The sequence below is a fragment of the Dromaius novaehollandiae genome, chromosome 8 (genome assembly GCF_036370855.1).
Source record: "Dromaius novaehollandiae isolate bDroNov1 chromosome 8, bDroNov1.hap1, whole genome shotgun sequence".
NCBI classification, from domain to species: domain Eukaryota; kingdom Metazoa; phylum Chordata; class Aves; order Casuariiformes; family Dromaiidae; genus Dromaius; species Dromaius novaehollandiae.
Genome location: NC_088105.1, coordinates 14,588,889 through 14,603,087, shown reverse-complemented (window position 1 = coordinate 14,603,087; position 14,199 = coordinate 14,588,889). Strand labels below are relative to the sequence as shown.

The 14,199-nt window shown below is 36.3% G+C and overlaps 1 protein-coding gene across 1 annotated transcript in view; it reads right to left on the bottom strand.

Annotated features, from left to right (window-relative positions):
• Nucleotides 1-1,405: 1,405 nt before the first annotated feature.
• The window catches only part of CDC73 (cell division cycle 73), a 105,173-nt gene continuing 92,379 nt past the window's right edge, over nt 1,406-14,199 (bottom strand). The window contains exons 13-17 of the mRNA XM_064515754.1: nt 14,045-14,132; nt 9,011-9,172; nt 8,051-8,151; nt 4,201-4,342; nt 1,406-2,927 (exon numbers count right to left, since the gene is read on the bottom strand). Coding sequence (XP_064371824.1) covers nt 2,891-2,927; nt 4,201-4,342; nt 8,051-8,151; nt 9,011-9,172; nt 14,045-14,132 — 530 coding nt within the window. The 3' untranslated portion in view covers nt 1,406-2,890. The remainder of the gene's footprint in view (nt 2,928-4,200; nt 4,343-8,050; nt 8,152-9,010; nt 9,173-14,044; nt 14,133-14,199) is intronic.

Here is a 14,199-nt window from a genome sequence, read left to right as displayed (position 1 = left end):
CTGTGTACAGTTTACATGTTTATATACTTTTAAGCAGAGCATCAAATTTGCTCAACAGCAAGAATGAAGCTCACTGAAACACATGGTCCTACAGCTTCTCCAGTTCTTGATATTGGTTTTCTTTATTATTCTATGTTAACTTGTAGATAAATAAGTATAACATACTGTCTAAAAACCCAGCTGTGCTGCAAAATGCTGCTATAAAGCTATATTCTTCAGTCCAAGTAGTTTCGTAATCTATGTGCAGATATTCAGGAAGGCAACAGGAAAGCTCTTCTCCTAGGTCTCCAATCTAATTCCAAGACCAAGCTAGGTCTCCAACCTAATTCAGATTCCAGTAACGTCAGCAGAAACCTGATTGCAAAATGGCTCATTTTATAAACATTGCTACTTTTATGACTGACAAAATAAAGATGCACAATTAGGTGCCATCTCCTTCACAAACACACATTTTACAACTTGTGTTGTAAACTTTTTCAAATACAGAAAAGGTCTGAGCTGAATCCATAGAAAATGTCACAGCTTATACAAAGAGATTTCATGGATTTTGCTCTTCTGCCAGGTTCACATCCAGGTAACTTCACTAGTTTTAGGGGAGTTACTCCCAGTATATAAGAACTGCATCAAAATCAAGCTGTCTCCTGAACTCATTGGACCTGGGATTACACATGCTTTTAAAATACATGTGGAGGGAGGCAGAGGGAGAGGACAATTGGACTGCATATTTTAAGATCACTGTATAGTCTGTATACTGCAGTGCATGTAAAGCACACTTTTTTCAAAACCTGCTTTGTAAGATTGCTGTTCACTGTAGTAGTTTCCTTAAAGCAACATGGGCCATAAAGTAGCGATTAATTCTGAAAAAAGTTACATTTCTAATTGGAAACATTTTAGAGAAAAAAAAACAGGTATGATACCACACTATTTAAAGCAGTAAAAAACCCTAACATGCACCATTTCCTCATGGTAGTGACTGCTGCATTGATAACCATTACAGTTTTTCCAGCTACAGCCCAGCTTAAAACAAAGTACTGGATGTTTTAGCTCACTCACATATGACATGGATAAGTTTTTAATATACTTAAGTACTGGGGGGAAAAAAACCCCAGTCACTTCCACAGACCAAACTTCCATTTCAAATTAGGGGAACTTTTAACATATTTTAAACATGTTCTGTGTTGCTTGCTCTTCTCAGTCACTTTGCAGAATTCATTCAGAAGTCCAGTGTGCACTTCTTCCAATCTTGGTTATTCTTTTTCTTTCTTTTTCTTAAATAAGTCTCCAATAAGACAATTGGCTACATTTAAAAACAGTAGTCTTTGTACAGCAGGGATGAAAACGTATTACCAAAAAACCCTCATAACTCACAGTCCTCACATAAGTTCAAGACAATTTAAAAAGCCTCTGAAGGAGATGTGCCTTCCAGTTTATTAAAATTGAAGGTAACATCAAATAAAAAGCAAAACTAAAGAAGAATAGGCAGAACAATTTAATTTTGTCAAACCTTAAAAGTAAAGTATATTAAAAAACCATGGTTTTGATTTTCAAGAACAGGAATATAAACGTGTATTTTCTATCCCAGAAAAATCCATGCAGGTGTGACAGTATTTGATCATTCTGTATATTGACTGGTATGTAACATCAACTTCATGTCATTAAATAGACATATAGATATCATAAATTCATACAAATACCAGTGTTTTCTAGCCTCAGTTATGCTCATACCGCAGATGAAGCAGATCTGCTCTTTGGTAACAGGAGTAGGCTTATTTTCTGTTCTAACGCAGGGCTGTTAGAGGGCCAGTTAGTCACTCATATCAGCAAATTACAAGTCCTGTAGATAGTCTGCGCTACTTTTATCACAAGAAAAAATATTAGAGGTGATATTAGAGGTATAAATGTAAAGAAGTTAAAATTATTCATTCCTCATGGTGGCTGTTCCGGGAAAAAAAAAAAAAATCCAAACTCTCTCCCTTTCTATTCATTGTTTAATCTAGGTAACATTTAGACTCATATATAAAGATAATTTGGTAAGTGGGAATGTACACATGCACACTTGCAGTTTAAATAAAATGACCTGTGTGGAGAATGAAGATTTAATGTTAACATGACTTGAAAGGTATTGATAATAAAGTTTAAAGATTTAGTAAACTGGGACATTACAAATCCAAAAAAGTAGTTCTTGATTTTTCATTATCCCTTTTTCAACAAAGACTGACAGAATATACATATACAGGTTGACATTTTGAGTTATCCAAAACAATCTTCACTTTGCTCAGTTTGCAAGTCCTATTGACTAAAATGTAGTATCATTCACAACAAAATATTCTCAGTAAGTGAAACAATAAGCAAAGAAAACCAAAACTAAGCTCAGAAGCTAAGTGGTTCAGAAAGCCTTGGTAACACCTATGTGTGCGTAAGTGTGTCTATAATTTTTTTTATATATATATAATATATAGACACACACACACATATATATACACACAAACGTGCGCACATGCGCACACGCACACACACTTTGTAACCTGCAGTGAAGATCAACCTATTTTCTAATGAAGAACAAAACACATTATTTAAAAATGTGGCTAATTTAACAAAACAGAGAAGAAACTGCTGCTATCAAAATATACAATTTGGATTGCAGACTAGAAGGCTAACATTATTAAAAAAATAGTTTTAAGCAAAACCCATTTGCTTCGGAATAACAACAGGTATCAACCTGCCATAGCATGAAGCATCCAAACAAGATTTTATAAAAAGTTTAAACTGTGACCCTTCTTCATTTGTAAAGTTCTTGACAAATCCTATAGTGCGAGCTCTGGTCTCCAAACTGGAGCCTCTTTCATTTTTCCCAATCCATACTCCAGTAAATAAATGGCAGCTGAAGGATTCAGAATCTCAAGTGAGATTTGTGCTTCACCATATACCTGCAAAATTAACAGAAAGCAACATTACTGTTATTTTGATAGTTACAGAAATTGTACTCTCAGGAATAATGTTGCACAGAAGAAATACTGTTAAAACGTCTTAGAGCATTAGCAAGTTGCAGAAGAGATGTAATGTCTTATATGTCATTTAGCTCTGTACTGTGCACAGTATCTGTCCCTACTGAAGGAGGGTCAGCTAAAATCTTTTTTTCCCCAAGTGAATTCACGCTGTCCAAGGCATCATATGACTTCTAACATTGAGAGACTGTAGCTAAAGAAAACTCCAGTTCATTCTGGGAATTCAGACATATAATTTTAGAACGGAAGCCATAGGAAGTTTGATGTTCAGAATTATTTAGACATAAGGATAGGATTTTTCTTTTTGAAGTCCATTCCTAACCATTCAGGCAGTTTTCTATGGAATCAACATGAAAAAATTAAATGTTCATTAAATACATTTTTTTCCCCTCCCTCAATAGTTCTTCAACAGCTTCACGGTAAGGAAATTTCTTCGGTACAACATGAGAGCTATTACAAGGAACGTCCTCTACAGAGAGGGCTCTAAGCCTGCAAGAAGCAGAGGGTCAGAAGCAGTGCTGCTCTTCGCAGAACTGCTGGTAATCCTCCCTCCCTCGCTTCTCATGAAAGGCAGCACTAAGTACTTGGAAGGCTCCTAACATCAGGGTAAAAGGAATGGTAGTCCAAAACTCATTACGCATCATACCTCTTCTAACCTCTTTCCCCTTGTATTGGGTACTGTGGACTCAAGAGCATCAGGGTAAGATTATGCTCCATGGCTCATCTATCTCAAAGTACTTTCTCACCTACTTTAGACTGTCATTAAAGTGAGGTGGACGGAGAAAGCAGCAGACCTCTTAAACTCAGAACTACAGTCCACAGGAAGGGCTGGAGGGGGAAAAAAAAAAAAAAAGGAAAACTCTGCACTAGACAGATTATTCTCTATTCCTTTTCCTTCTGCATAAAAGGAGGTGGGGAATCACTGTACTAATCAATGGTTAATGTAACTACTCTTCCTTTAAATCCATACACATTATACTTTGGAGGTGCATCATTTATAGCTTGAAGTACAAGGATACTGGTACAGTATATATTTAACTATATGGTCAGGCAAAGTCCAGAAAAGTAGTATTTTGACTCCAAACATTTTTCAGACTTCTCTAAGCTATATATAATTTCTTTGTTGCTTTAACTTTCCATTGCCAGAAAACAGCATACAAGCATGACTGTAAAGGATTTTCAACAAGACATGCACCTGTCCAAGGTTTCCCAAAAGCGTAGAAATACTGGTCTGTCCAAGTGTCGTTTGTGGTAGCTTAATTCTAACACTGTTACATCCCATTTCTGTACATTTGGATCCAGACGTACTTCATCATATTTGAGATGGAAAGCTTTAACTAGAGGAAACAGGAAAACATTTAGGGTATAATTAAATAAGTTTGCAATGTTTAGTTATTTGACAAAGAAAATCCCCATTTCTTTCTGGCATAAAGTCTAAGAGTAAATTTAACAAGCCTGTCTCTCAAGAAAGTCAACTGCTTAATAAAGGGTACCAAACCAAATATAGTGGTTGGTGGCCAAAATCTAGCTCTCAAGCTATTATGGTTTTTAAGTAAAAGGGCAGCCCCTATTTTTTAGATGTGGAGATTCCAGGAGAATAGGAGAAACTCACTGCCAATTCAAACACGTTTTCTTTGGGAAACTAAGATGTTCTTTCTGAACATCATCGGAGCATCATCCAAAAATTAATAAAGCACTTCTGACACCACTGAGAAGTCTGGGCATTTCCTGAAAATCTGGGTAGCAGGCTTTGACAGCAGAATGCCAGTGCAACCCTAGAACTACATGAAGCATTTTGGGCAATTTAGTAACTGCCAGTTTCCTCTGAACTGGTCCTCAGCTAATGACGGTATTATATTAACAGTTACTTTGCTCTTGGGAAGTACTGTCTCATGTGAATTATACAAAACCTAAGCATTAACACGATGAGTATTAAAATCTTCCTGTGATCCTTCTTGGCTTGCTTGGCCAAGTTATACTTTTGATAAAACCTCATGTAAAGTATTTAACTCTTGTACAATTTCTATCTGGAAATCAATTTGATGCATTTTGTGTTGTATAGGTTTGTAACTTTTCAACAAAATATGCAGTCAATCTCAAAGGACTGAATCTCAGAGGTAGTCAGGTAAGGCAATAAGCACACAAGGTAGTCAAAACCTTTGCATATTTTAACATGGCAACAACTATGACATTAAAGCTAAATGTAAAATGGAAACAGACAAAATAAGCTTTTTAGAGCTAATAGACCAAGTCTGTTGACTATTAGATTTTGTAAAAACACAATAAGGTAACATATAAAATAGTGGAGAAAAGGCTTCCTCGAATCCAGCTTCAGCTGGGATCAGGTTGTGCCAGATTCAGTGAGAACTCATAATTTAGAATGAAATCCCAAGGTTCAACAAGAAATGCTCCACTTACAATGTCTGCTGTAGTTTCTTGCAGTAATGAATGAAGCAAAATTAAAAAACTTTCTTTGTTCTACTGGTACAGAGACTGCAGTTTTATTCTGAGTTTTGCTATAGCATTATTGGAGAAGTTAAACAGAAGCATTCGACCAGACTTTTAAGAACTAGTTATTTAACACAGTGTGGTCATACCTTCTCTGATACCAGGCTCTGATTGCTTGTTCCACAGAATCCACCTACAGTTTTAGCCAAACAGCTATAAAAATCAGTCTCCTCCTTTTCCATACACACGGCATTCTTTGAAGTGATAAACCTGGGGGCTTTCTAGAACAATGGTGTCTGAAGTTACCATTTTGTGCAATTAGCAAGTTAATGAAGTGACCATCTGGCTTAAACCATTGCCAACTAAATTTCAAGCCTTGTGAATGGAAAACCAAGAATACATATACACTGTCTTTACCCCATAAAACTATGTCGGATGTTTTAACTAAGTCCACAGAAGGCAAATCAAGATGTACCGAGTCTGTGCATTTACAGAAAACTTAATGACTGTCCAGCAGGATCTCTCCATTAAGGTTAAATAATATTGAGCAAAAGACAACCCACTTGCCAAACATGAAAAAATCAGTATTAAAGTGCACTAGTATGTTCTAGTAGCAAAACCTTTTACATGGTATTCAGATTAAATATTTGTTCATTAAAGTGACATAATTCAAAATTTCATTTGAAATGTTGACTTGCAGATGCAAAGATAAAAAACTTGTTTGTAATATGAACAATAAACACTCAGTCCAGTTGGAAAGAAAACTGAGGAGAATGATTTTAAGAGACTCCACTAACAAAACATTATGTGACATAGCAATTGAAAAAAATATAACCCATTTGACAGGCTCTGGTCTAAAACAATTTTTACTGAAAAATTCTTTATGGTAGCTACCTTCTTATTTTCCCCAAAATAAGCTTTGAATTTTTGTTAATCACCACTGACCCAGCAGCTTCATGAAGAACAGCAAACTGCAGATGAAACAGTGGACTTCTGTAGAACCCCAAACCTGTATTTCAAAGGATTACTGAAGACACTGAATATGGCCTAAGTGGTAACTTTGGGAAAAAGTATACAAACACAACCAGACTGACACTGCCTCTGCTCTCTCGATTTACATTAGCTTTATTCTGAGGAGTGAATAAAGTGATTAGGGAAAGCCCCAGAGATACTCTTATCAGGAAAATGTTTTTCAAATAGCTAGTTTTAGTGCAACTGAAAGCATTTCTAAAACTGAGAGGGGTGCATTTCAATGTACCTCTATGAGCCAGGTAAGAAGAGAAATATCCTTTCACTTGCAAATGTAAGAGTCTGTACCTTCAGACTGAGCTATTCAGGATAGGACCTTGATTTTTTTTTTTTTTTAAGCATAGTAAAGACATGAAGCATGCTGCCAAAGCTTGGCATGATAATTCCTATAGCCCTCTATAAATGTATATATACATAATGTTAAAATTAATAGGAACTAATGGGCAACTACTGGCTAGAGCTTAAATATTTAACATTGCTTTTCTTGGTTTTGCTTTTCACTATTTCCATTTTCTCTATTTCTTCATTTTGAAGTGTTATTTTCTTCTTTCATTAGCCTCTCTTGTTAAATTCTCTCCTGTGGTGTATTCTTTCTTTCATTTTAGCTTACAGGCTCTTTCACCTCCTCCCTCCTCCTAGTTCCCCCCTAAGCAACTCATTCTACTTTCTCATTCACAGATATATTCTTAGCCTTCAGTCTGACTTTTCAGCTAGCATTCTCTTTCCAGCTTCTACTTCATATACCAAATATGTACATATATAAAAGCCAAACTTGTTTCCTCATCATACTGACTAGAAGAGGGTAGACTGAACTAAGGCTTTTTGTGTGTGTGTGTTTTTTTAATCTATAGCTCAGAAAACACTGGACGCTATATTGGAGACTAAAAGGTCTGTTTTCTAAGGCAGCTTCACAATGAAGCAAAGCAACACAGAATAGAAGCTTGTACTCTCGTTAGATATTACCGCACATGTTACAGTCAGATTTGTCTGGTAATCTGTGCAAGAAAAGTACACTGGCCCAAAGCATACTGGGTTTAACCATGACAACTGAAAAAACTGTTCAGATCAATACCATGCTAACATTTAGCTCATACCTTAAAAGTAGTTGAGCATGTAGCATATAATTTGAGCACAGAATTTCAAGATTTTGTCAGGAACCACAACATATTTGTAAAGCATTCTTAATAAAATAATAGCTGATTAATCCTCTGTTCAAAAAAGTGCCGAAGTGTGAAGAGAGCTTGTAAACCTGTTCTCTCTAGAGTTATAATATACAGTATCTTTTTGCCTGTTTCAGAAACTTGGAAAGTAAATTTAAACAGTAGCTATTTCAAAACCTCTGGTAAAGACTACAGCTCTGCGAGAAAATAAGGTTTCCATGAGCTTCCACAGATGGTAACAGAAGAGTTACAAAGGGCACAAACTGACATTTGCCAGCCGCGTGAGGACCTAAGCCCTTTTTGTTCCCCCTCAAACATCCTAGTTCAGACCGCGCATAGGCATTAGCTGAGGGAAGAACAAAACAAAACCCTGCGACAAAGTAACGACCAAAACACTAGAAAACTCACTTTTTGCAAAGATATCGACAGGTGATCCGTCAGGGAGCAGCCAAGGCCAACCTTTGAACTGCCAAGCAGGACCCTGGACAAACACCGCCACCACACGATCCCTGTGAACACGGAAAGAGATGCTGATGGCCTTGAACTTCTAAATATTATGTTCTCTTAAAAGGAAAAAACACCTATCTTTATTCCTGTGATAACAGTAATGTAAGACAAGCAGTGTACCTTAGTGTAATTTCTTGTCGCAATAACAGCAGCACAGCACATTTAACTCTCCTGCATGTCCGTCGAGAAGAATGTTTTTACAGCATTGAAAAAGTGCCTACAGACAAAAGCTGTTTACAGCTTTTTCTTAAAAGTAAAAGCCATCTATGATTCCCTTTCCCCAGCTGGGGCCCTCCCTTCAAGTAAGCTTCCATCATTGAATCCAATCCAATGAAGCTGATTCACTTCCAGAACTTCAGTCCAGTGTTTACTGCCTGATAACGTGAGGGGGTCTTTTTATAGTTAAAAAAAAAATTAAGAATGCTAGATATTGAAGGCCTGCAACCATATCTGCCCAATAAAGTCTCATGCAGAAAGACAACTAAAAAGGAGGATTTTTCCCTCAGAGCACGTTTCGGTGACTTGCACAGTACAGTATGTCCAATTCTCAAGAAGTAGAAAACTCACACGCATGCTCATATTCAAGTTTCTAGAACATTTCAAACAAACCTACTAAAACAACTATGCTGTTCATACTGCTAAAATGTTGAATGCTATGATTTCTGAAGAAAGACCTTTTAAGAAGTTTAATTTCTTATTACTGTAACCTGAAACAAGAAGAGACTCCCACACAGTAACAATCAAATCTACCTTTAAATACACTTGTTCACTTTTTATGCTATTCAATACAATTTTATTGGTCCCCTCCAAGTTCTGCATTCTCCCGATTAAGAAAGTTTTAAAAGGAAAATCTGTTTTTACCAGTCTTGTGGCATAAGTTTCAGAGGTTGGTCTACTACTCGATAAGGTACAGTAACGCTGACTGTAGTTCCCCCAGGCTGCATCTGGTCCTTCCTTCTCTGTATTAGAGTTTCATTTTCTCGTTGACAGCCTTGTTTCTTCTTTTCATCTGATGGTACAAACCTTGGGGAATAAAGAAGTGTTCAGTAGACAAAATTAATTTATCTGATGATGCAATCAACAGGAAAAGTAACAGCTTTATTGGAAGTTTGCATTACTGGCAACAGTCACAGAAGACATCTCGTTTCGAGCGTGCCAAGCCTCCATGACTACTCACTCAGTACAGCAAAAAGACATAAAAATAACAGTTCATAAGCCTCCACAGTGAAAACAGTCACACTAACAGGTCCCCTGCACCTCAAAACTAAAGCCAGATTTGTTTCTACACCCCTGTGGCATGCCAGGCCTACCTTACCCCGTTCACCCGCAGGTGGGAAACCAGAGTACAACAAGCTGCTGGGTGGCAGTAGCTCATTCTTTTCAATGATTGAGGGTACCCTAGGACACTAAGAAATGATTGCTTCGTAAAGCAAATTTTATAGCTCTTGCCATTAGGGAGTTCAAACTCTAGCCATCAGAATTATGCCTTCTCAAGAAAGGTGGGATTTTTTTTAAGGCTTTTTTTTTGGATGATGGTGACTTTGCATAACCAGATGATTCATCTGGTTACTAAGAGGAATTCTTTTAACACAGAAAAAGAAACTACAGTTCTGGATTTATTTATTTGCTTACTAGCTTCTCTGATAATTCAATTATACTTGGAAAGTAGGAATAATGTCATTCTCAAGTCTTATGGAATGTTTGTAGGACCAAAATAAATGCTTAAGGTGTGACCACAAAATAAATTACAGATCTTTCTCTTTTCAGCCCCCCACCTTTAAGACAACATTTATATCCAATGAGAAAATGGTATTTTGGAAAAAAAAAATCAGATGCAATACCACATTTTTAAGCAGCACATGGAAATTGCCAATAAATCTTCAAGCAAAAATATTTTACTTTCCTAAGATAAAAAAAACAACTGAACCCCTCTTCATGACTTAACACCATTTCAAAAATAGTAGGAAAGAAGGCACAACGAATTCTTGAAATGTGTCTATATGCAACTGCACTAGAAAAACAAAAAGCTGAAAATAACTACGAATTGTACATTAAAATTAACTGGTATTGCAAATATAGAGAAAGTATTACACATGCAAAAGGCAAAACTATAAATTAAATTAGGCTTATCTGTCTAGTACATATGCAACTAGACTGTTCCAAAGAAAATACAGAAGCAGAAAGGTATACATGACACATTGGAAAAAAGTTCACTTAAGCCATCTAGAATATTATAAAAAACATTAAGACATTCATTTTTCCAATACAGATTTGAATGAATTAAAAAAGTTAATATATGTACATATTTCATCTATCACATCTAATTGATGTAAGCAATTTTGTGCTACACACAACAGTGCAACATTGTTCTACTGTGGAAAAACTGAAGTTATATACCAAAACATTACATCTGAATTAAACTTTACTAGAAAAGTTGCAAACTTAAAACCTCAGAAGTTAGGTGCAACTTTAATCATGAGTATACCTAATGGTCTTTCTCACCAACAAATTAGAAGCCTTGCTCTGCCAATATTAACAGATAGAAATTGTATTATATAACTTCGTTTGGGTAGAGAAGAGGATTTGTTTGATCTTCTTGAGCTTTTAAGACAACCATTTGAGATTTTCTCATCACTCATCAGAATTAAAGGAAATGGGAGTCAGGACTGAAAAGCTGGGATTAAAAAATAAGCAGAAACAAAGCAAAAAAAAAAAAAAAAAGAGAAGAGAAAAACCCCAACCCACCCACATTTCAAAAACTACCAAAAAATCTTGAAAGACAGAATGCTGGACAGCAACAAGAACATTTTTTTTCTTTAACACACATCCCCTGCACTGAATAAGAACAAATTCTTACAGAACATGGAGGTAAAAAGAACATTATTAACATTGTTATTATACATTACAGACCTAATAAAATATTCATACAAACAGCAATCTAAAGGTCACGTTCTTTAGTTTCATTTTTAAATACATATGAAGAAGCAGGCACATTTTAAAAGGATGCAGTAAATCTAACCACCTCCTCCAAATTAAACAAGCATGGATACTAAGATGCAACATTGCTGTTCTAAAACAAATCTAACATTTCACCACTATGTAATATATTTGAGACACCCCTGGATTTGGCTCATACAGTCGTTCTCAATTTTACTTCTGAAGAAAAACTACAGTGGACACAATCACAAGGAAGAAGAGAAAGTATGACTATCGTAAAGAAAGCACTTAAGGAAATACATACATAGATGTATACACCTCAAGGACAAGAATAAGTGACAGCTTATGGAACGTTTATGAAATATATGCTTGTATTTCCAAGATTTTGGAGCAAAACAGCCATCTATTTGGTAAGTATAATAAAAGCAATGTGCTCCACAATCAAGAATCAGTAGAAATGACTGTATGATTACAAATACGAAAGGCTTACCTCATCACTGCCAGGACTTAAAAAACAAACTTAAGAAATTTTAACATTATAGAAAATAAACACCCCCCCACCCTCTCACCTTCTCTTGGGAATTATTTGCTAAAAAATAACAGCTGGCACCTTGACTATGCATCTGTACTTGGCCCCCTTTTAACCATCCAATACACTAGAAACGTGCTTTGAAACCTGACGGTGCAGTACTGAACATTCCTTCAGCTGCTTCTCTGGATTTCTACTGCCTAATCTGATCAAAAACAAATGCACACACAACAGACCCCCTATCAACTCACATGTATTCAGAATCCCTCTTCATACCCAAACTAGGAAATAAATAGTGCCTAATTCTCTGTTAATTGGCAAAATGATCATTCACAAGAAAATTTGTGTTTTCACTCACTTTACAAAGACAGCAGGTCCCTTTCCTGAGGTTACAGGCAAGCAATTGAACAACATCAAATTATGGGAAGTAATTGGTAAGACACTATCCACTGAACTGCCACAGCTGCTCGTGACTAAGCTCTAAACTCGACACCAATTGCTAGCATTAACTTTAAAACATTTTCATTGAGGTCAGGTCAACACATTCTTCCCCAACTCAGGCATGCTGGAAAATGTGCACACAAAGAATAAAGCAAGCTCAATGCTGGACAGTAATCGAGATCACCGTAACACCCATTCGGCCGTGTTTAGAACTTGAGATGTATTTTTACAATGCACACTCCTCCAGTATTTTTATCAGACTATAGTATCAAAAACTAGTTCTAAAGCTAGTTCTATGCTCTGCATGCCAGAACAGTAAAAATAAGCCCTGCAGCCATTTCTAAATCAATTATGTCAATAAACCTGAATGTGGAAAATTCAGGGCAGGTGGCACATTTTCTAGAAAAATGCCCAAACTGTCATGGCTAAGTTAAATTTTTGCTCTTCTGAAATCTGTTATTGCACTTTTGATTCATTAACATCTCTTGCTCTTTCATCTTGACTCTTCTGTCTTTCATACGTGCTAACCACATCAGTGTCATCCTTTGTCCCCTTAACCTTCTTTTAATGTTTTCTGAATCACGTTCTTTGCACCGTAAGGATCAGCCTTCTCTTGGGGCAAATCTATCCAAGTTAACTGTAACTCTACCCCAGCAGAGCTGAAAACATTGCAAATCTAGCACAGATATAGCAACATGTGACATACAGACACTCTGTTCCACTATAGCTATTTCTGTATCAAAAAGTGATGAACCACATAGATGCAAGAAAATCTTTCAGTACAATCCATGGCTTGTACAGCTATAATTTTTCTCCTAAAACATAAAAACATACAAACAATCAACATCCTCTGTCAACACAATTACATCAGTCCGGTGACTGTTTGTACATTACACTGTAATATTAAAAGCCAGACTTCTTTCTGGTTAAGTATTTCAGAAGTGACACCAAGGCCCCAGCATGCCTACTGGATCTTTGATGATCTGTGGCAGTAAACTAGGACCTAGGAATAGCTGGAGGTCAGAAAGCACTTGGTATCTCACAGTACACAGTTTAAAAAAGTTCCGGGGCAACTCCAGTGGAAACTGCAGCGCTACAATACAGACAGTTTACTTTTGAAAGCAGCAATGTGTATTAAAAAAATTCTCATAAAGGATAAGCAAAGTACCAAAGATGGAAGAAAGAAGAGCTCTCCATTTTTTGGACAGACCTGTGGCAGGCAGAATTGGCAACAGTATATTTCTATGCGAAAATGACTGCCTTTTTCAGAGGAATTAACTGCTATAAACAGATAGGCAACTCTGAACGCCTTGATCTGCTGGACAAGCAGAAAGACGCTTCCTTTTTTACTGTCACAGTAAGTTTTACATTACCACAAAAAATTGTTGATTGCACTGTTGATTGAATTCAGCTGTAATGAATTAAGTTTTAGAATGAGCTGAGTGCATTTATTCAAGCAATAAACACAGATTTTAGCAACTCAGTAACATTCCATGAGTGAATTTGCATCATTAGCAATTCTTAAGGGTAATGCTTTATCCTTATCTTTTGGTGTATGTGAACTTTAAAAAAAAAAGCTCATCACCTTTATTTACCAATGACAGCTAGGCAAAAATTGTTTAAACAAGACAGTCTCCACCATTTTGACAACTGTGTGACTGTAGTTTCAGAGAGGTCACAGTGAAATAGGCAAAGACAGATTTGGCGTATGTGCATGGGTGTTACATAAACGAAAATCACTACAGCTATTAGAAATTGCTACAGTAGGTCCTTCTCACTCTGCCTGTTTGGGCTCAGAGGTCACAACCGTGCAAAACACTTTGAAAATGAGTGCTTTTTTCCTACTATACAAGAAATATGTGCTTCCTTTATAATCTGTTCTGTAAAACTAATTTGTCATGAAAAGTAGATATTCCTTCTTCATTAGTACTCTGGATATACCTTTGTATCTGAAGACAGTCTTTTATACAGTATGTTCAGCTACTTACTTCAGATCTTGCAGAAGGTCCTTTGCATTAAGCATAGTTATTAAAGAGGTGGTGGCTGCCGGAATAATGATTATGGGAGTTCGAGATCCTGTAGAAATAATAAAGTTACATTTGCCTGCTTTAAAATGAATTGTACTTTAAAAAAAAAAAAAAAA